The 23,887-nt window shown below is 48.3% G+C and overlaps 1 protein-coding gene across 1 annotated transcript in view; it reads left to right on the plus strand.

Annotated features, from left to right (window-relative positions):
- mctp1a (multiple C2 domains, transmembrane 1a) overlaps positions 1 to 9,618 on the plus strand; it is a gene marked incomplete at both ends in the record, with an annotated part of 363,122 nt that extends 353,504 nt beyond the window's left edge. Inside the window, 2 exons of the mRNA XM_084307451.1 lie at positions 8,608 to 8,724; positions 9,604 to 9,618. Of these exons, the coding sequence (XP_084163577.1) occupies positions 8,608 to 8,724; positions 9,604 to 9,618 (132 nt within the window). The remainder of the gene's footprint in view (positions 1 to 8,607; positions 8,725 to 9,603) is intronic.
- Between the last annotated feature and the right edge of the window lie 14,269 nt (positions 9,619 to 23,887).

The raw sequence follows: 23,887 nt of genomic DNA on the forward strand, positions 1-23,887 counted from the left end.
CATCCACCATGGCGGCATAGCCCAAGGCATTGGCACAATGCACAGGGCTGGAGTTACCTCCCGTCTCGCACGGTGTGTGTGTGTGTGTGTGTGTGTGTGTGTGTGTGTGTGTGTGTGTGTGTGTGTGTGTGTGTGTGTGTGTGTGTGTGTGTGTGTGTGTGTGTGTGTGTGTGTGTGTGTGTGTGTGTGTGTGTGTGTGTGTGTGTGTGTGTGTGTGTGTGTGTGTGTGTGTGTGTGTGTGTGTGTGTGTGCGTGCGTGTGTGTGTGTCTCCATCTCGCTGTCTGTCTCGGGGTTAAGCGTCTGCTTCCTCTCTCTACACCTGCAAGCTGAGCTCCTCTCCCCTCCCTCATTCTGTCTCCCTCCATCCCTCCATCCACCACCCCCTCCTCCACCCCCCCCCACCCCCCAGTAGAGATGGGGATCATTGTGGGGACGGTGGCGACGGTGTTGGGTTCTCTACTGGCAGCTCTCCCCGCGGCCCCCGGCAAGACAAGGCTGTTATTGCCCAAGGGAACGTAGGCCTCAGCAACTCTTCCTCCAAACAAATTTGCTGTAACTTTATCTGCAATTGGGCGCTGAATTGGGAGCAAATAGAGGCAGCTTTGTAAAGGCTGAGGGGAAGGGCGAGGGCAGGCGGCTGGGGGTTGTTGGGGGGGTGGGGGGGGGGGGGAAGCTGGGGAGGGGGGGCAGGGGAAATGATACCGGGCTCTTTTATGTCGGGCAAAGTAGGACTCTTATCAGGACGAGAGCCCAGACAAGGGAGCTACTTCTAGAGGAAACTGGAGCACCTATCACCTGCTTTGCATTTAGATAAAAATTCACCCTGCTGAAAAAAAAAAAAAGGGGAAGGTAAAAAGTAGCGAGAGAGAGAGAGAGAGAGAGAGAGAGAGAGAGAGAGAGAGAGAGAGAGAGAGAGAGAGAGAAGCAAAGGAGAGGAAGCTATTGGAGTGTGTGTGTGTGTGTGTGTGTGTGTGTGTGTGTGTGTGTGTGTGTGTGTGTGTGTGTCTAGAATGGCACTTGATTCACACACACATACACATACACACACACATACACACTCACAGCTCTATGCTTATCATAACAATCATTACACACACCTCTCCACGTCTCTTTAAATTGCTTCTATGACTTCCATAAAAAAGCGTTTCAACTTTTAAAGGCTTTAATGTCAGGGGTTTGTCTTTGCCCAACTTTGAAATATATACTCTCAATTTTTTTTTTTTACTGCTGTCCTGATTTGCTAAATTAATGAAGGTTGAAATATAGTGGTAAGACTAACACAGAATACCAAGTCACACTTAAATCACCAACTCACCTGGTGGTGTTTGAGGGTGTGTTCAGGATCAGTCATAGTTCATATTACAAACTGATAGAAGAGATTTCCACACTTCTATTTCACTTTATTTTGCGTGTTCGGTCTATCAGACCTTCATCAGAGTAAAAGTAAAAGGTAAAAGTAGCCAACCCCATTCTGATCATCGGCCGTATGCAATACACCTGTGCACAACTTGGTGGTAGAAGCTCTATTATTTCACCTTACAGTATATTAGTACCATACATATATCATATTTCACCATATATTACCATACATATATAATAGTTCACCTTATATTAGTACCATACATATATCTATTTCACCTTATATTAGTACCATACATATATATATATAATATTTCACCTTATATTAGTACCATATATATATAATATTTCACCTTCTAGTAGTACCAGCATACATATATAATATTTTATCTTCTAGTAGTACCAGCATACATATATAATATTTTATCTTCTAGTAGTACCAGCATACATATAATATTTCACCTTCTAGTATAGTACCAGCATACATATATAATATTTCATCTTCTAGTAGTACCATACATATATAATAATCATAAATCAGAGATCCCCATATCTATGAGAAAACAATAACAGAACAAAGAGCAATGGAGGAGGGGTATCAGCCGCCATAAACCATAGACCCCACATTCTACACTAGAAATGAAGCAAAGAAATTCATTGGGTTACAGCACAACACACCTGGGCTAGATGAGGCTTCATAACCACCTCATAAATATAACGTTATTCCCAAACGAGAACAAATGACAAGATTCTAACTTGGGTTTCAACAGCACATCCCAACCCGGCTGCTGGGATTACATACACATTCAGCCAGACTGCTGACTATGAACATCATCAGACCAACTTATAGTTTTACCAGCAATAACGCCACACAGCAAAGCAAAGAGCCAGCTTCCATGAGTCTGGCAATACAAAATAAATGTCTGGCTTGCAAGGCCAAAGACAGAGCCATATAAACATTAAAAGTCATTAAGTTGAGTTTAATCCTCCTTTCTTGTTGGATAAAGTGGTCATAAGGATCCAATAAAAGGTATTTTTTTATGGAAACTGGGTGCTATCAGTTAACTTAGTGCTATCAATGGAGCAGCGTTTAACCAGCGTTTTACAAAACATTGCATCAATTACTCTTGTTGGGAAGCTTTTATTGCAGTAACGTAACAAGTTGTCATCAACTCGAGTAACGTTATTCTTATGCTCTGTGTGTGTGGAGGGCCAGCCCCATCCTCGCTGAAACAAAGAGAGCAGAGGAGAGTCTTTGGAGGTGGGCTGTAGGCTGCCCACCCAATCAGAAGTTAGAAGAGGTACTGGTATTTTCTGTGCTATTTTTCCATTGACTGAACAAAACTTTATTCTCCCCTTAACTTTTGATTGGGTGGGCAAGACGCATGTTTAGTTAAGCCCACCCCTTCCCATAGCTACTGCCAGCCTTGGGAGCTACTTCTAGAGGACACTGGAGCGCATATCACCTGCTTTACATTTAGATACAAATTGTGTGTGTGTGTGTGTGTGTGTGTGTGTGTGTGTGTGTGTGTGTGTGTGTGTGTGTGTGTGTGTGTGTGTGTGTGTGTGTGTGTGTGTGTGTGTGTGTGTGTGTGTGTGCGTGCGTGTGTGTGTGTGTGTGTGTGTGTGTGTGTGTGTGTGTGTGTGTGTGTGTGTGTGTGTGTGTGTGTGTGTGTGTGTGTGTGGGTGGAATGGCACTCACAGACACATACATACAGGTACACATGAAGACACACACGCATGTACACACATACACACACAGCATACTATAACAGTCACTACACACACCTCTCCAGATCTCTTTAAACTTTGACTCTTTTGAGTTATTCAGGAGTTTGTCTTTGCCCACAGCAAGGGACAGCTTTGAAATATATACTCTCACATTTTTACTGCTCTCCTGATTTGCTAAATGAATGGAGGTTGAAATATAGTGGTATGACTAACACAGAATACCAAGTCACACTTTAATCACCAGAGGCAATCACACCTGGTGGTGATCAGGACCACACGTATTCCAGTGGCCCAAATATCCTCCATATTTGATTCAGATTTATTTTACATATGTGTATAACAGAAATGTTTGTGTCTTTGTGCAGTTTGGTGCTTTGTCAGTCCTGAACGCTCCTTATCGAATGAACAGTAGTCGGAGATCTGTTTCTCTTACCATGCAGCAGGGGGCAGTCTAGCACCACAGAATGGAGGCTCCGTCCGGTCAGGGACAGGACACAGCCTCCCCTCCCTCCCTCCCTCCCTCCCTCCCTCCCTCCCTCCCTCCCTCCCTCCCTCCCTCCCTCCCTCCCTCCCTCCATCCCTCTCCCTTCCCCTCAGCCTTAACAGAACTCCTAGTTGCTATCTGGCAACACTTAGTGCCAGGATGGAAATCGATGTAACAAAGATAAAGAGAAGTCTGAAATCTAAACTTGGGTTTAACTCCTCGGAGAGAGAGAGAAAGAAAGAGAGAGAGAGAGACATGGGGAAAAGTTAGCCTGGCGTGTGGATAATGTGCGGCGAAGCACTGGATATTACCCTCCCACAGTGGCTGGGCTCAGAGTGGTAATGACAGCGGTTGTGTATGAAACAAATAATGCAAGATGTATCGGCACCATACTCTAGACTTTCCACACTATTAGTGTCTGAATAAATTATTTTGCACATTTTATTCATGTATTTGGGAATATTTATTCATTTCTGTTTCGTGTACCACAATGGCACTTGTGAATACATATTTTATTATTTTATGGATGTTTTTGTCAATTGTCTTTCAACTATTATTTGGTTAAAACGGAAAATCCTATCGTTGTTTGCATCAATGTTATCTATCTGTTTCAATTGATCCATTCAAATTCTCAAGGTTGAATTTGTTATGACAAATGTGTCCCATATTAATATCGTCTGCTGTTATGCAGATGAGTCTGTGTAAATACCTTTCTTGCTTTATTTGATGGCGGATGGATAGTTATACTCATAGAGCACTTTTTATTAATTTCTTTTTATAAATTGGATATTCAATGCATTTACCCAAACATATTAATTTACGAGCCACAATTCAAATACCCACAGTATATTTTGCAAAACCTAGGTGGTCTGAAAGTATTTTTTCCCCTATCTTTCTTTTTTAGCTACATCATTTAGTTTGATCCTAAGAATCCACATGTTGAGATTGACGCTCACTACTTGTTGAAAATAAACTACAAGTGTTTGATCCACGCGTTTTGTTAACAAGGAAAGTGGCCCAGAGTATCTCAGCTTCATGCCGACGAGCCTTTAATGAGCCTGAAGAAACGCAGGATCTCTCTCACGGTGTCTGTTTGTGACAAATAGGAGCTACAGTGCTCATTTATTTGTTCTCTTTTCTTCTCCAGTCTAATACTCTGAGGACTAAATGAGAGTTTTTTGCATGTTGCATAATTTGAACACGCACATGCACACGTGTACACACACACACACACACACACACACACACACACACACACACACACACACACACACACACACTGCTGACTTAGTATGAGTTTATAAGAATGTTTTCACATTAAGCCATCAACAAGAATAAATCAGCAGCAGTTACAGTGCAGGGATCGAGCACATTGTGTGTGTGTGTGTGTGTGTGTGTGTGTGTGCGTGTGTGCGTGTGTGCGTGTGTGTGTGCGCGCGTGTGTGTGTGTGTGTGTGTGTGTGTGTGTGTGTGTGTGTGTGTGTGTGTGGTCTGTGAGTCATTGACTGTGTTTCTCTGTGTGTTTGTGTTATGAACTATATCTTCGGACGCTACAAGCTGTATATCTCTGATTACCCAGTAGTAGTGTCCCTGTTCTCCATCACCCACGGCTCTCTCTTTCCTCCCATCCATCCCACGTTTCTCTCTCTCTCTCTCTCTCTTTTTTCTTTTTTCCCCCTTCATCCATCCAAGTTTGTTTTCCTCCCTCCTGCTCTCTGCGGTCACAGACCTCCACAGCAGGCTGCTTCCCGCTGCCTCCTCCCCAGGCGGAGTGCCTGCTATCTGGGGTAGCTAGCGACGGGGGGTGGCTGTGGTTTCCCCGGGTCCTGATGGAAAGGTCCAGGCATTACGCCTCCCCAACTCCCCCCCACACCCCCTCCCTTTCCCCAGCCGAGGGGCAGGGAGACGGGGCAGGGCTGGCCTCTGCTGGGCCGGGGGTGTCCGGTTCCTCCAGCTGCCAGTCAAAGCCTAGCCCTCAGCTAGAATAACCAAATGGAGGAGGAATGAAGGGAGGCCGACAGGTTAAATAACCCCAGGGCGAATGGAGGAGAAAGCAAGATGGACAGAAGAGGTGGAGGAGAGAGAGAAAAGAAAAGGAGAGAAGGGGGTCTTATACAGTATAAACACTAGGAGAGTGAGGAACAATATACTTGGGTATCGTATGATAATGAAAATGTCTCATAGACACCGTGAGCAATTAGAGAAGCATAGGCTAAATATATTTATACACTGTGAGTGAGTGAGTGTGTGTGTGTGTGTGTGTGTGTGTGTGTGTGTGTGTGTGTGTGTGTATGTTTGTGTGTTTGTGTGTGTGTGTGTGTGTGTGTGTGTGTGTGTGTGTGTGTGTGTGTGTGTGTGTGTGTGTGTGTGTGTGTGTGTTATTTATAGCTTTAAACAAGTGAGCTGCATTTGTTTTGAGTGAAGCAGTGTTTCCATTGCTGAACTGCACTTTGCTCACTTGGAGATTATTTCACTGTTTGTCGATGTTACAAATCCTACTGAATAGTGAATTAGAATGGTTTGTAGGAAAATACGTAGATACAGTACATCAGATTGTGCATAGTAAGTGTGTGTGTGTGTGTGTGTGTGTGTGTGTGTGTGTGTGTGTGTGTGTGTGTGTGTGTGTGTGTGTGTGTGTGTGTGTGTGTGTGTGTGTGTGTGTGTGTGTGTGTGTGTGTGTGTGTGTGTGTGTGTGTGTTTTCCAATGAGAATGTGCTGAGCTTACACGATACTGTAGGCTACTAGCGCATTTTCACACATAGTACACATATGCATTACTGGATATTATTTAAAGGAAGAGAGAGCGAGGCCTCTGATAGTTTACAGTTAGCCTCTCTGGACCATTAGAAAGAGATATTTTGCTGCAGGCATTATGCAGATGTACTGGACCTTTGCTATGTTTTATTGATGTCTGTGTTTGGTCTGTACACTCAGTGTCACCCGATTAATGTTGTATGGGAGCATATGCTCAGAGTGTGTGTGTGTGTGTGTGTGTGTGTGTGTGTGTGTGTGTGTGTGTGTGTGTGTGTGTGTGTGTGTGTGTGTGTGTGTGTGTGTGTGTGTGTGTGTGTGTGTGTGTGTGTGTGTGTGTGTGTGTGTGTGTGTGTGTGTGTGTGTGTGTGTGTGTGTGTGTGTGTGAGAGAGAGACTCTCAAACATAATTAGCGAAAAGTTGTGGATGAAAATATAATTGAGATGTTATGGTGAGTATGTGTTTGCGTATTGTCAGGCAACTTCGAGTGTGTGTGTGTGTGTTAAGAGTGTAATAGACAGTGATGTCAGCCAGGGACAGGGAGGATGATGCCACACCCAGTGTGTGTGCGTGCGTGCGCGCGCGCGCGCACGCGTGTGTGTGTGTGTGTGTGTGTGCGTGCGTGCGTGCGTGCGTGCGTGTGTGTGTGTGTGCGTGCGTGCACTCGTTTGGCTGGTAGTGCTACCATATGCTTACATAAGGGCTAGCGGAGGGCTGAACCTCCTATTCACCTGAGACTATAAACAAAGGATTGAGCGATACATTTTTTCTGTTTCTGCCTCTCCCTCATGTACAGTCTACACACGCATGTGCGCACGCACCCACTCCACGCACATGCAGCAACAGTGTCCGACCTTACATGGCTCTTAGAAGTACAAAAGAACAGAAAACAAAAAACAAAACTGCGGATTAGTGAGCTTCAATACTTTCTCGCTGGTGTTGGTGTTGGAATCAAGCAGGATGTATGATAACTGTTACACTGCAGACAATGATTCAGACAGCACAGTTCATCTGCTTCATCCACTAATACCACCATCTGTGAGAGTTTAGTGCACAATCTATGGTTCTCAAAGTCAACGCTTTCCCAGCAGACCGTAATTAATTTCGAAAATTGGAAGTTCACACCCAAAGCACATTTTGAGATTTTAAATTACGAATTGCTTGTACTTGAATTTGATTAATATGTTTTACCTGTTATGATGGAGCATTTGGACATGACTTGCATTTTCAGCATTTTTTTTTTATAATTCCTGGCGAGGTCTTATCCATCACAAAGAAAAGAGGCGTTTATTCTTAAAACATGGAATTACGAGTGAAGATAAATCGTTTTTGTTTTGGCATAATTGTTTGGCATGCTTAAAAAATATTGAAATGTTGGCTTTCTATAAAAAATATATTTTCTTCCTCTGAGCATTTTCTCCTAAGAATAAGCACAATACTCTTATGACATTTGACCCAGTCCCACTATAAAGTAAGAGCTTCACATCATTTGCAATTTTATTTTCCCACAAATATCTCCTCTGGACCACCGCGGTAATCTATACTCGGGCGCTAAAGAGACCTGTCAAGAACAGAATACAAGGGCTTGAGGAAAGGTTAATTTTCTGATGCTACTTTTCTTGTTTGGTGATGGGAGGGGAGGTATAGGGGTTATATCTTTTGGCAGATGGGAGTAGAGGAGGTTAGCGATGGAGCAGAGCAGTCTTTTGGAGCTGGAGAGGGGGTATTGGAATTTAGAGTGACAGGGTGAGGCACTCGGGGTGTGGGCTTTGAGAGGTCAGATGCCAGGGGTTGAGGTGGGGGGGGGAGCGTGGAGGGGTCAGTCTTGATGTGCTGTGGCTTAAAAACGGAAGGTGACCTCGGTCTTGGGGATGATTGGCATGGCGAGAAGATGCCCTGACGGCTGGCACTCATCCTCTTCATCGTCCTCCTCCTCCTCAGATGGAGGGTCAGTTAATGGTGAACCTCAGCTTATGGAGACCAGGCCGCTACACCTTTGTTGTGATAGGCGTCTATTTTTAGGCTTTGTTCTGCACCCGCGTTCTGGTTCTGCATATGAATGTGAGTGAATGTGTGCCGTGAATATGGACTCACATATGGTTGGTATACGTTCTCATGAGTTTGCCATGTGAGGGTCAACCCAGGGTCTCGGATGTATACGTTCCCAACTATACCGTTTTCCCCCCTTTTTTTTTGTTCTTGTTTTTTCATTCTGTCTTTTGTTTCTCTCCCTCTTTCTCTCTCTCACTCTCTCTCTCTCTCTTTCCCTCTGTCTCTCTAGCTTTTTGTTATAGTTGTGTGGAACTTTGAACTCTATATGATTCCTCTGGCGCTGCTGCTGCCCTTGGCCTGGAACTACATCCTCATCGCGTCGGGGAAGGATACCAGACCAGATGTGGTGAGTGAAAACCCCTGTCACTAGTTCATATCCCTCCGCCTCTCTGTCACTTCACTGTAATTGCCTCCTTCTAGGCCACACAATGCACGGTTAGAACTCACGTCATTGTTTTAAGCGTCGTTTTTCATTCCTCTTCCATGCAGACCTTTACACCTTTGTTCCAATTGGCACATTCATTACATTTGAATATTTGACTGTCTTTTGATAAAAATACTTTTCCAAACAATGCACATTTAGCACATTCACCAAGCAGGACATTTGGAAAATATAATGTATGGTAATATGGTACAGCAGGAGGGAAATGGCAGCATTCTGGAATAGAAACCAGCGCCATTCTGTTTTTGTTTTAGTTATTTTTTTTAACCCAATGATATTATTTCCATAGCATGTGACATGCAGAAATAGTTAATGTGGTAGAATGCTACAATCCTTAACTTCATGTGACTGAAAATAAGAATTTGAGGGAAAATTCCATCTGCTTTTTTTTTTTTTTTTTTTTTTTTTTTAAGATTCTTTCTGCACTTTGAAGAAGTGCATTCTCGTTGCATTCTCAAATGTCTCTCTTTGCCTACTTTGACTTAAAGAACCAGGCAGTAGAAATAATAGGCTGTCACCTTGAGCTGTGTTACGCCACTTACCTGCTAGTACATTTATTTAATTCATTTATTTTTTTTATCTCTTATTCCAATTAAATGATGTCAAAGCAATGTCATGGAGAAATGGACATGTTTTAATCATGGCCACAGCCAAATTTGGAGCGTTTGTGTGTGTGTGTGTGTGGGAGGGGGGGGGGGGGGGGGGGGGGCTCAAACTGGACTGGAACTGTGGAGTGAGCGTGAACAATGGAGTGATTAATTTTAATAAGTGCCTTTTTCCCAGACTCAGTTGGGATAACCGGTTAGCAGACCACACATTCTCTTGTCTCTCTCTCTCTCTCTATATGTCTTCATAAGGATCCTTTTTAGAGAGATTGGTTTGGATTTGGCAAAGATAACCATTAAATCAATGATTATAACGAGGCCAAACTAATTTCCCACTGCCATTGTCCTCTTACTGTACCTGTAATATAGAAAATATGATTCTGGTAATTCCACAAGTTAAGATTTCACTATCTATTACTCTTCACGCGAATCCCATCCTAGCTCCGATGCCATTGCGGGACGACTAAATGCTTCCAGCTTTTTTAGCACTGGCATAGAGTAGAGATTATAATGAGAGAATATCATGGAGAGTATGTCAGCTATACACTCGACTACTTGGTCCCTCTCTCCATTGCTACAGTACCCAAAGCAGTTATTAATTATATATGCATTACTTTAAATTGTCCAAGTCATCAGTATTTCTATTCTAGATACAAACTGAACTGTTTTTTTTTATGTGCAGATTGATTGAATATTTTTGTATTGCATTTATTTGAGAAGACTATGAAATGGAAGCTTCTGGGGTGGAAATTGCCTCACGAGGGAGCGGACCCCTCTGTCTGTTATTATGTATGTGGCCATACGTTTTCCTAGTGGTTCAGACTGGTTCCCTGTTAAACAAGTCATCGTTTCAACTTACAAACAATCAGCTGAACATGTTAAATGGAGGCTTCACTAAAAATCATATTTTAGCTTTCTGATTCCAAATGGCCAGTTTAGTTATGAATGATGATTTTCTTCTTTTAAGTGCATGTTTTCCACAACCTGTAGATGGCGACATTGCTTGACAAAAAAATCTCATCTGCTTTAAAATGGAAAGAGTGTGGGTGTGTGTGCGTGTGTGTGTGTGTGTGTGTGTGTGTGTGTGTGTGTGTGTGTGTGTGTGTGTGTGTGTGTGTGTGTGTGTGTGTGGTGTGTGTGTGTGTGTGTGTGTGTGTGTGTGTGTGTGTGTGTGTGTGGTGTGTGTGTGTGTGTGTGTGTGTGTGTGTGTGTGTGTGTGTGTGTGTGCACGCGCGTGTGTGTGTGTAGGGGGGGTCATAGATATGATCATTTGTCTCCCTATCTGCCATTTGTATTTATCCAGACCTAATGATGTTTTTTCTTTCTCATGCACTCTCTAATTTAAATGAAAAAACAAAGGTTACATCCATGTAATATACCACTCACTTCACTTAGAAAATAAGTACATTTACCTACCTCTTCATGCAGAATTGCTTTTCTCACCTCCTTGAAAGGCACGGGACAATTGTCTCTCAAGTACCAAAGGAATTGGTTTGAACATTAACACATGTTAACGCTCTCATAGCTGAGTGTCTTTTTTTATACGACAGCGATGCAGTGCTGTCTGGCTGTAGAAAGTAATCTCATGGCCCGGTAGAAAGGGGAAATATGAATGCATTGTACAGATAGATGGTATATTAAATATTGTAATGGTTAATGTCATAGGGTCAGGTTAGATAGAGCGTGCTTCTTAATGCCACGATACATAATCGCTGCATACCGGTAGGGTAACACTTAAGGCAATGTAGTTAGGTGATCTTGCAAACAACCTACCCTTCTTAATCTTAACTAACGAAGGCGACATTGCTCTTCTCTGTTGCCTCCAGAAGTTGCCCTCGTGTCATCTCCTTTATCCTCCATGACAATAGTTCTCCACCATCCTGGTTCGCGGCCCCTACAAAACAGAGGGACGCCTACTCGCAACCCCCTGACATGGTCAAGTGTGAACTTTGACTCCAAAGAATGATTCTTACTTCCCCTTTTCAGGCTATTTATCTTGAGCGATAATTGGAGGAGGGTTTGACTTCACATATTCATTATTTCAAAGGGGGGGGGGTGGGGGGGGGGGGGGGGGGCATCTATACCGAAGACTATAGATTAATATGAAAATGTATTTGCATACCTTTCTACAACCCCTTCACCCCCACCTAAAAGAGACGCTGTCATGACCCCCCCCCCCCCCCGGGAACCCTCAGGTTCAGGACCCCTGCTCTGTGACACACACTGTGGTCCAACTCGGAGGAAAGGCACTTGGCCGGCGGGGACCCGGCGTTGCCTGCAGGGGTAGGATGATGAGCACGGCGAGGTTTATTTGCCAAGAGATTACTGTCGTTATTATAACGTTACTTCTCTTCCTCCTCTTTCATCTGCTTCTCCTCTCATTCATTGGCTCCATTGTTCTACAAGTTGACCGCAATAACAACACAGCAGATGAGGCGGTGGGGGGGGGGGGGGGGGGGGGTGCGTGTATGTGTGCACGTGGGGCGTGCATGTGTGTTGGGGGTGAGTTCTGGGAGGGATTGTTGCTGGTGGAAAGATAGATAGAAATATCAACCTGTGTCTGTGCATGTACACATGCATGTGCCTGTGGTGTGTGTGTGTGTGTGTGTGTGTGTGTGTGTGTGTGTGTGTGTGTGTGTGTGTGTGTGTGTGTGTGTGTGTGTGTGTGTGTGTGTGTGTGTGGGTGTGGTCTGCATGAATAATATAATAATAATATGTGTACGTATGTGTATCTGTGTTTGTGTGTGTGCTTATGTGTGTTTGTGTAGGGGTACCCTGTGTGTTTGTATGGTGTGTATTTGTGCATGTGAGTGTTCGAGAATAGATTTCTTTGCGTTGAGCTACAATAGACACACGTTATGGAAGTGGGATTAATTGTCTAAGATTAGCCCCATTAATTCTCTCTTTCTTCCCTGGGAGGCTGTTGTGCTGAGAGAATGTATAGAGTGGTATGGCCCACACAAAGAACAGGCTGACAATCATTCTCGCTCTCTCTCTCTCTCTCTCTCTCTCTCTCTCTCTCTCTCTCTCTCTCTCTCTCTCTCTCTCTCTCTCTCTCTCTCTCTCTCTCTCTATCTCTATCTCTCTCTCTCTCTCCATCTCTCTCTCTCTTTCCACTGTGTGATCTTACTGTCTCATGATTGGAGAATATCAATGTGACGAGCCTTCTCTCTTCTGTTATATTATTTCTCTCAATCTCTCTCTTTCTCTCTCTCTCTGTCTTTGTCTCTCTCTCTCTCTCTCTCTCTCTCTCTCTCTCTCTCTCTATCCCTCTCTTGTCTTATGTAAGATGCAAATGTATAGAAGGATCCTATATAATGGTGCCGTAAGCATGTATTATACTCAGCCATTTGCGTATAAAGGATACACACGTGAACTCACACGTATACACACACACATGTACACACATGTACACACATGCACAAAGGCACACATAAAAGCACACCCAAAGACACAAGCGTGTGTCCCCAGAGTCCTGTCCCTGTTTGTTTTTAGACAGTGTAGCCCATTCTGCGACTGCTGGTACAGAGAGGAAGTGGTTAGAAACTACATCTGTGTTGCTCCTCGCCTCCTCTCCGCCTCCGATAGACTTTATCAAGCTGAAGTCACGGCCGATTCCCTCCCTCCCTCCCTCCCTCCTCCCTCCTTAAATTGGAAGCTAAAATAATAGAATAGACGAAAGAAAGAAAGAAAAAAAAACGGCTTCTAATTACTTCAAACAACACACCAAATTAAAGCATTGTGCTCAAGCCAAGCAAGGGTCAGCATCCGGAAAGCTGTGGTTATTCCAACAGTCTGGGATGAGGAGGGTAATGCCAAAGGAATCTCCACTGAACTCACTCTGAGGGAGCAGAGAGAGAGAGAGAGAGAGAGAGAGAGAGAGAGAGAGAGAGAGAGAGAGAGAGAGAGAGAGAGAGAGAACACTGGAGGGGGGGGGGGGCATCATTTGGGTACAGTCTTCCTAATGAACTGAAGGGCCTTGCTTCATCTGAGGGGTTCACCGCGAGGGCCCTTCTCCACCGCAGCCCGCGGTCCACAGCCCCCACGTCTACAGCGGATAAACAAACACAATGTTCTATATATGCTGTAATTCGCGGCTCAGGGTCACTGGCTGCCCGTGCGGTCACATGCTGCCTCACAAACAGATCCCAGATCGGCGCAGCTTACCCTTGCCTTACCCTTGACCACTACCTCCTACGCGGCCCGAGTGGCCTCAGAACAGCGATTAAGGACGCGACGCACCAGCAGGGTCGCCGACCTCCGCTCTTATCACGTCGCCCTCCGACCTACGAACCCTGAACCTTTTCTTCCACGCTGTCATCTCCATCGTCCACGGCGCCATTAGCTGACCTCTGTGTCACGCACTAATGTGCTCTCCGCTCTGTCTGGAACAAACGAAAGTCCTTTCCCTTCCTCTCTCCATCTCTCTCTCTCTCTCTCTATTTCTCTCTCCCTCCCACCCCTATCTGTTTGTTAGTGAAGCTGTAGTTTATATGCTACTCAGACCGTCTGAGTAGCATGGACTATGGTTGGGGGGCAGAGGTGGGCTGATCCATTGTACTGTAAATGGGCTGCATTTATATAGAAGCTTTTATCCAAAGCATGTATGCCTCACATTCACTCACACATTCACATTCACTCACACATTCACATTCACTCACACATTCAAATTCACTCACACATTCACTCACACATTCACTCACACATTCACATTCACTCACACATTCACTCACACATTCACATTCACTCACACATTCACATTCACTCACACATTCAAATTCACTCACACATTCACTCACACATTCACATTCACTCACACATTCACTCACACATTCACATTCACTCACACATTCACTCACACATTCACATTCACTCACACATTCACTCACACATTCACATTCACTCACACATTCACATTCACTCACACATTCACATTCACTCACACATTCACTCACACATTCACATTCACTCACACATTCACATTCACTCACACATTCACATTCACTCACACATTCACTCACACATTCACATTCACTCACACATTCACTCACACATTCACATTCACTCACACATTCACTCACACATTCACTCACATATTCACATTCACTCACACATTCACTCACATATTCACATTCACTCACACATTCACTCACACATTCACATTCACTCACACATTCACTCACACATTCACTCACATATTCATGCCAGCTGGACCGGCTACCCTCCCCACTCCTCCAGACCATAGCACCAGACATCCTCCCATTCCTAACTGCAACCATCAACTCCTCACTCAACTCAGGGGTGGTCCCCACCTCCCTAAAACAAGCCAGAGTCACGCCCCTCATAAAAAAAAACATCCCTGAACCCTACCGTCATAGGCAACTACCGTCCTGTCTCTCTTCTCTCCTTCCTTTCTAAAACACTTGAACGTGCTGTATCCAACCAACTTACTGCTTATCTCTTACAGAATGACCTCCTAGACCCTAATCAGTCAGGCTTCAGGACTGGTCACTCCACAGAGACAGCCCTCATTGCGGTCACAGAGGCACTTCACTTAGCAAAAGCGAAAGGCCTCTCCTCTGTCCTGATTCTCCTAGATCTATCTGCAGCCTTCGACACAGTCAACCACCAGATCCTCCTCGCGGCCCTCGCAGGAATGGGAGTGGCTGGCTCTGCGCTGACATGGCTGTCATCATACCTCAATGACCGCTCCTACCAAGTGTCATGGAGAGGGACCCTGTCGGCCACCCGCCCCCTGCGGACGGGTGTCCCCCAGGGCTCGGTTTTAGGACCCCTTCTCTTCTCCCTCTACACTAAATCACTGGGTAACATTATCACGTCTCATGGCTTCTCCTACCATTGTTATGCCGACAATACTCAACTCTTCCTCTCCTTCCCTCCCTCAGATATCCACGTCTCTGAGCGGATCTCGGCCTGTCTGTCCGACATCTCCGCCTGGATGACGACCAACCACCTCAAACTGAACCTAAGCAAAACAGAATTGCTCCACCTGCCGGCCAAATCCTCCGCCCTGACCGACCTTTCCATCACAGTCGAGAATGCAGCTGTGACCGCGTCCCCGACCGCCAAGAACCTTGGTGTTGTCCTCGACGACCAGTTGAACTTCTCTGCTCACATCGCAGCGACAACCACAACCCGCCGATTCCTCCTGAGCAACGTCAGAAGGATCCGCCCCTTCCTGACAAAAGAAGCCACCCAACTCCTCGTCCAATCAACAGTCATCTCCCGCCTCGACTACTGCAACGCACTGCTCGCTGGCCTCCCGGCCACTGCCACTAAGCCTCTTCAACTCTTTCAGAATGCAGCGGCCCGCCTGATCTCAAACCTACCGAAGTCGGCCCATGTCACCCCACTTCTTAGGGACCTGCACTGGCTCCCCATTGCTGCACGAATCCGCTTCAAGGCCCTCGACCTAGCATACCGTGCGGCAAAGGGAACCGCTCCTGCCTACCTCCGGTGTTATGGTTTGTAACCGACCCCAATCGCACAACACAAGACAGGTATGATGGTTTGCCAAGAAACAGATATTTATTGAGAGACAGGGAAAAAAGGGCACTGTCCCTTTAAGGGAGAACACAAATACAGGAATATAACAAGAGGGGAAAAACTAGGTGCCTTTAAGAGGCGGGCAGGAAAAGGGTACACTAAGGGAAGGTTAATGAACGCTAGGGGAAACATGAAAGGAAACGCTAGGGGAAGGTTAAAGGAACAGAGGAACTAGAGACTAGGAGATGTCGGGACAAGGAGAGCTAGGGAACAGGAGAACTGGGGACTAGGAGAACTAGGGACAAGGAACTAGGTGGAACTAGAAGGGGAGAACTTGGGACCAGGAACTAGGTGGAACTAGAAAGGGGAGAACTAGGGACAGGGGGGACTGAGGCCCGCGGAGGCGGGCTGGGGACAGGGAGGAACTGGGGACTGGTGGGAAAACATCTGGGCCGCTCTGCAGAACAGAGGAGAGGGTTAATATTCAAAAGGGAACAAACAGAGCAGATGCAGAACAGTCCAAATAAACAAAGTAACAATATCTTCGTGTGACAAACACACTGGGGGAGATGTAATGTCCAAAAATACTATCTAAGTGAGAACAAAAACAGAGTGGGAGATGAAATGTCCAAACTACTAACTAAGTGAGAACAAAAGAGGCATTACGCTGGGTGAGTGACATCACAATCAAAACTCACCCAGGCGTATGCGTAATGGTACAGGAACAGCAGCGGGACGGGGGCAAGAGGCATTACGCTGGGAGAGTGACATCACAATCAAAACTCACCCAGGCGTATGCGTAATGGTACAGGAAACGCAGCGGGAAGGGGGCAAGGGGCATTACGCTGGGAGAGTGACATCACAATCAAAACTCACCCAGGCGTATGCGTAATGGTACAGGAAACGCAGCGGGAAGGGGGCAAGGGGCATTACGCTGGGAGAGTGACATCACAATCAAAACTCACCCAGGCGTATGCGTAATGGTACAGGAAACGCAGCGGGAAGGGGGCAAGGGGCATTACGCTGGGTGAGTGACATCACAATCAAAACTCACCCAGGCGTATGCGTAATGGTACAGGGACAGCAGCGGGGCGAGGGCATCGCCACCGGGTGGCTGGCTGTCCGAGCCGAGGAACAGAGTGCTGGAACAGCGGCGGTGGCGAGGGTGTCGTCCACCGGGTAGCCGACTGTCGGAGCCGAGGAACAGAGTGCTGGAACAGCGGCGGTGGCGAGGGTGTCGTCCACCGGGTAGCCGCTGTCGGAGCCGAGGAACAGAGTGCTGGAACAGCGGCGGTGGCGAGGGTGTCGTCCACCGGGTAGCCGCTGTCGGAGCCGAGGAACAGAGTGCTGGAACAGCGGCGGTGGCGAGGGTGTCGTCCACCGGATAGCCGCTGTCGGAGCCGAGGAACAGAGTGCTGGAACAGCGGCGGTGGCGAGGGTGTCGTCCACCGGGTAGCCGCTGTCGGAGCCGAGGAACAGAGTGCTGGAACAGCGGCGGTGGCGAGGGTGTCGTCCACCGGGTAGCCGCTGTCGGAGCCGAGGAACAGGGTGCTGGAACAGCGGCGGTGGCGAGGGTGTCGTCCACCGGGTAGCCGCTGTCGGAGCCGAGGAACAGAGTGGCGCGCCACACCTTGGTGTGCACGTCGGAACCGAGAGACGCCTCGGGGTGCGTCTGCGAGGAGGAGTGTGCCAAGCACGAGGATCCTTGGAAGATGCGCGTTGCGCGCTGGAGACTGGAGAGCGTGCCAAGCCCTTGAAGATGCGCGTTGCGCGCTGGTGACTGGAGAGCGTGCCAAGCCCTTGCAGATGCGCGTTGCGCGCTGGTGACTGGAGAGCGTGCCAAGCACGAGGATCCTTGGAAGATGCGCGTTGCGCGCTGGAGACTGGAGAGCGTGCCAAGCCCTTGAAGATGCGCATTGCGCGCTGGTGACTGGAGAGCGTGCCAAGCCCTTGCAGATGCGTGTTGCGCGCTGGTGACTGGAGAGCGTGCCAAGCCCGAGGGTCCGGGAGATGCGCGTTGGTCTAGATGTGCGTCAGGACGAACAGCTGCGCTGGGGTCTGCAGTGGAGCGCTGGGGTGCCTCCCGTGGAAGTACAGGGAGCGCAGAACAGTCTCCTCCACAGGCTACGGCGACAGCAGACGAAGGCTGGAGCAAAACATCTCAAGGCTGGAGAAATCCATATACAGCATTGGTAGACCAGAGGATCTCCCGAAAGAGTCTAGATGTTAGAGAATATGACTCAGCATGAATACAACACGACCCCACGCCGAAACGAGGGGAAGAGCCCTGGTATTTAAAGCCCACAGGGGAACTAATTAGCCTGCCACCACAGGTGCGAGAGGTAATTGATAATCGAACTAAAAGTGTGAGTTCGGCACCAGACCAATCAAACACATAATGACAGGTAGTCCAGGTGTGGCCACTGAGAGTAAACGAGAGTAAAGAACGAGAGGGTGGGGGCTAGAGAGAGTGAGTGAGAAGAGAATTCCTAAACAGTAGGCTTAAAGAAAACAGAGAAAGTTGGTGAGCAGCGGACAAAACCTCACAGTACCCCCCCCTCAACGGGAGCCACCCGGCGACCCAAAAGAAATACAGACAGAGTGGCAGGGGGCAAAACAAGGCAAAAACAAAAAGGTACTGGCCAAGCCAGCAGGGGAAGCCACCACAAGAGTGGGGCTAGCAAAAGAAACAGGGTCGCCGAGGGGTAACTAGGGTAGCAGAGGGGCAACTGGAGGAGCTGAGGGGTAACCAGAGGAGCTGAGGGGTAACTAGAGGAGCAGAGGGGTAACCAGAGGAGCCGAGGGGTAACTAGAGGAGCAGAGGGGTAACCATGGTAGCACCGGGAAAAGAACTAGCAGAGGGAAGGTTAGCTGCCAGGGCACTGATAGCTACAGGGCCTATGCTAGCTGTACTGCTACATCAACATAGAGGCTGCGCAAGCTGCCGGAGCTAGGCTAGCAGAGGGAAAGGGTAGCTGCCAGGGCACTGATAGCTACAGGGCCTATGCTAGCTGTACTGCTACATCAACATAGAGGCTGCGCTAGCTGCCGAGCTAGGCTAGCAGGGGGAAAGGGCAGCTGCCAAGGCACTGATAGCTACAGGGCCTATGCCAGCTGTACTGCTACATTAACATAGAGGCTGCGCTAGCTGCCGGAGCTAGGCTGGCAGACAGGGCTGGACCAGCATGAGAGAACAAGCTAGCTGGAAGGACAGTCCTAGCTGTGTGAGATAAACTGACCTTGCTAGCTGAAAGGGCAGTCCTAGCAGTGGGAATACTGACCTTGCCAGCTGAAAGGGCAGTCCTAGCAGTGGGATAAACTGACCTTGCTAGCTGAAAAGGCAGTCCTAGCAGTGGGAGCAAACTGACCATGCTAGCTGAAGGGGCAGTCCTAGCAGTGGGAGAGAAACTGACCTTGCTAGCTGAAAGGGCAGTCCTAGCAGTGGGAGATAAACTGACCTTGCTAGCTGAAAGGGCAGTCCTAGCAGTGGGGATAAACTGACCATGCTAGCTGAAAGGGCAGTCCTAGCAGTGGGGATAAAACTGACCTTGCTAGCTGAAAGGGCAGTCCTAGCAGTGGGATAAACTACACAAAAAAGTGGAGGCCATGCAGAGGGACCGGGTTAGCTGCTTGGGCCTGGCTAGCTACAGGCCTATGCCAGCTGCAAGGCTGCATTAACATAGAGGCTGTGCTAGCCGCCGGGGCAAAGCTAGCAGACAGGGCCATGCTGGTAGTAGAGGCCTAACAAGCTGCAGGGGGGTCAAACAGGGCTAAGAGGGGAGCTAAACAGGGGAGCTAACCGGGGAGACTTACAAGCTAAACAAGGGAGCTAAACAGGGCTAACAAGGAAGCTAAAGGGAACAAGAGAAAAAAAAAGGCAAACTCAACATACACCGTCTGTGCTGGCTGGGGTCGTCGATTTGGTGGGGTCGTACTGTTATGGTTTGTAACCGACCCCAATCGCACAACACAAGACAGGTATGATGGTTTGCCAAGAAACAGATATTTATTGAGAGACAGGGAAAAAAGGGCACTGTCCCTTTAAGGGAGAACACAAATACAGGAATATAACAAGAGGGGAAAAACTAGGTGCCTTTAAGAGGCGGGCAGGAAAAGGGTACACTAAGGGAAGGTTAATGAACGCTAGGGGAAACATGAAAGGAAACGCTAGGGGAAGGTTAAAGGAACAGAGGAACTAGAGACTAGGAGATGTCGGGACAAGGAGAGCTAGGGAACAGGAGAACTGGGGACTAGGAGAACTAGGGACAAGGAACTAGGTGGAACTAGAAGGGGAGAACTTGGGACCAGGAACTAGGTGGAACTAGAAAGGGGAGAACTAGGGACAGGGGGGACTGAGGCCCGCGGAGGCGGGCTGGGGACAGGGAGGAACTGGGGACTGGTGGGAAAACATCTGGGCCGCTCTGCAGAACAGAGGAGAGGGTTAATATTCAAAAGGGAACAAACAGAGCAGATGCAGAACAGTCCAAATAAACAAAGTAACAATATCTTCGTGTGACAAACACACTGGGGGAGATGTAATGTCCAAAAATACTATCTAAGTGAGAACAAAAACAGAGTGGGAGATGAAATGTCCAAACTACTAACTAAGTGAGAACAAAAGAGGCATTACGCTGGGTGAGTGACATCACAATCAAAACTCACCCAGGCGTATGCGTAATGGTACAGGAACAGCAGCGGGACGGGGGCAAGAGGCATTACGCTGGGAGAGTGACATCACAATCAAAACTCACCCAGGCGTATGCGTAATGGTACAGGAAACGCAGCGGGAAGGGGGCAAGGGGCATTACGCTGGGAGAGTGACATCACAATCAAAACTCACCCAGGCGTATGCGTAATGGTACAGGAAACGCAGCGGGAAGGGGGCAAGGGGCATTACGCTGGGAGAGTGACATCACAATCAAAACTCACCCAGGCGTATGCGTAATGGTACAGGAAACGCAGCGGGAAGGGGGCAAGGGGCATTACGCTGGGTGAGTGACATCACAATCAAAACTCACCCAGGCGTATGCGTAATGGTACAGGGACAGCAGCGGGGCGAGGGCATCGCCACCGGGTGGCTGGCTGTCCGAGCCGAGGAACAGAGTGCTGGAACAGCGGCGGTGGCGAGGGTGTCGTCCACCGGGTAGCCGACTGTCGGAGCCGAGGAACAGAGTGCTGGAACAGCGGCGGTGGCGAGGGTGTCGTCCACCGGGTAGCCGCTGTCGGAGCCGAGGAACAGAGTGCTGGAACAGCGGCGGTGGCGAGGGTGTCGTCCACCGGGTAGCCGCTGTCGGAGCCGAGGAACAGAGTGCTGGAACAGCGGCGGTGGCGAGGGTGTCGTCCACCGGGTAGCCGCTGTCGGAGCCGAGGAACAGAGTGCTGGAACAGCGGCGGTGGCGAGGGTGTCGTCCACCGGGTAGCCGCTGTCGGAGCCGAGGAACAGAGTGCTGGAACAGCGGCGGTGGCGAGGGTGTCGTCCACCGGGTAGCCGCTGTCGGAGCCGAGGAACAGGGTGCTGGAACAGCGGCGGTGGCGAGGGTGTCGTCCACCGGGTAGCCGCTGTCGGAGCCGAGGAACAGAGTGGCGCGCCACACCTTGGTGTGCACGTCGGAACCGAGAGACGCCTCGGGGTGCGTCTGCGAGGAGGAGTGTGCCAAGCACGAGGATCCTTGGAAGATGCGCGTTGCGCGCTGGAGACTGGAGAGCGTGCCAAGCCCTTGAAGATGCGCGTTGCGCGCTGGTGACTGGAGAGCGTGCCAAGCCCTTGCAGATGCGCGTTGCGCGCTGGTGACTGGAGAGCGTGCCAAGCACGAGGATCCTTGGAAGATGCGCGTTGCGCGCTGGAGACTGGAGAGCGTGCCAAGCCCTTGAAGATGCGCATTGCGCGCTGGTGACTGGAGAGCGTGCCAAGCCCTTGCAGATGCGCGTTGCGCGCTGGTGACTGGAGAGCGTGCCAAGCCCGAGGGTCCGGGAGATGCGCGTTGGTCTAGATGTGCGTCAGGACGAACAGCTGCGCTGGGGTCTGCAGTGGAGCGCTGGGGTGCCTCCCGTGGAAGTACAGGGAGCGCAGAACAGTCTCCTCCACAGGCTACGGCGACAGCAGACGAAGGCTGGAGCAAAACATCTCAAGGCTGGAGAAATCCATATACAGCATTGGTAGACCAGAGGATCTCCCGAAAGAGTCTAGATGTTAGAGAATATGACTCAGCATAAATACAACACGACCCCACGCCGAAACGAGGGGAAGAGCCCTGGTATTTAAAGCCCACAGGGGAACTAATTAGCCTGCCACCACAGGTGCGAGAGGTAATTGATAATCGAACTAAAAGTGTGAGTTCGGCACCAGACCAATCAAACACATAATGACAGGTAGTCCAGGTGTGGCCACTGAGAGTAAACGAGAGTAAAGAACGAGAGGGTGGGGGCTAGAGAGAGTGAGTGAGAAGAGAATTCCTAAACAGTAGGCTTAAAGAAAACAGAGAAAGTTGGTGAGCAGCGGACAAAACCTCACATCCGGTCAATGGTCTCTAACTACACACCCTCAAGACCCCTACGCTCTGCATCTTCTGGCCGCCTCAGACCTACTCCTATCCAAGCTCCGGGAGGGTCATCAAAGAGAAGTCGCCTATTCTCAGTCCTTGCCCCACAATGGTGGAATGAACTACCCACCCCAGTTAGGACAGCCGAAACACATCCAATCTTTTGCCGTCGACTAAAGACGCACTTCTTCAACCATTATCTGAATAAAAAAAAAAATAATAATAATAATAATAATCTAACCCTAACTAACCGTACTGTCATGCACTTGTCCTAATAAACTAACCTACACTGTAGCACTCAACACTTTGATGAACATTGTTGCTCAGCTGATAGAGTTGTGCCCTTCCTGATGACTTGTCGTACAGAACATGTAAGTCGCTTTGGATAAAAGCGTCAGCTAAATGACTAAATGTAAATGTAATGTAAATATTCACATTCACTCACACATTCACTCACACATTCACATTCACTCACACATTCACTCACACATTCACTCACACATTCACATTCACTCACACATTCACTCACACATTCACATTCACTCACACATTCACTCACACATTCACTCACACATTCACTCACCGACGGCGGTGGCAGGCATGCAGGGTGCCAACCTGCTCATTGGGAGCAGTTAGGGGTTAAATGTCTTGCTCAAGGACACTTCAACGTGCTGCCAGGAAGAGCTAAATCTATCTAATATGACTTCCACACTATGCTGAGTATGAAAATGTGTACCATAAAGTGTGATGTACTATATCCAGGAAGCTCCATCCTGTTTCTCTCTCTCCAAGTGGAGCCCCCTACTGGTGGGAGGTGGAAGAGCAGCTAAAGAAAGCAGCCCCCTCCCCCCTACCCCTCTGCTCCACTCGTGATTGTTTTGAAACGTTGAACCATTTGGTGCTTAGTTCCGTCCTCAGGCCCGCTGCGAGGAAGTCACCAGTAGGCTGAGCTCAGTCAAGCAGGCGACCAGCAGCTCAGCTGGAATGGAAAAACAGAGTAAGGCCCTGTGTGTTCTCTCTCTCTCTGTGTGTGGGTGTGTGTGTGGGTGGGTGGGGTGTGTGTGTGTGTGTGTGTGTGTGTGTGTGTGTGTGTGTGTGTGTGTGTGTGTGTGTGTGTGTGTGTGTGTGTGTGGTGTGTGTGTGTGTGTGTGTGTGTGTGTGTGTGTGTGTGTGTGTGTGTGTGTGTGTGTGTGTGTGTGTGTGTGTGTGTGTGTGTGTGTGTGTGTGTGTGTGTTTGTGTGTGGCTGAACATGGTTGTGTATGAGTGTGCCTGTGCTTGCCTCTGTGTACGTCTCTGGTGTGTGTGGCTGTGTATGTTGAACTCTGTGTGTGTGTGTGTGTGTGTGTGTGTGTGTGTGTGTGTGTGTGTGTGTGTGTGTGTGTGTGTGTGTGTGTGTGTGTGTGTGTGTGTGTGTG

Source organism: Notolepis coatsorum, assembly GCF_963971535.1.
Source record: "Notolepis coatsorum genome assembly, chromosome: 1".
NCBI classification, from domain to species: Eukaryota; Metazoa; Chordata; class Actinopteri; order Aulopiformes; family Paralepididae; genus Notolepis; species Notolepis coatsorum.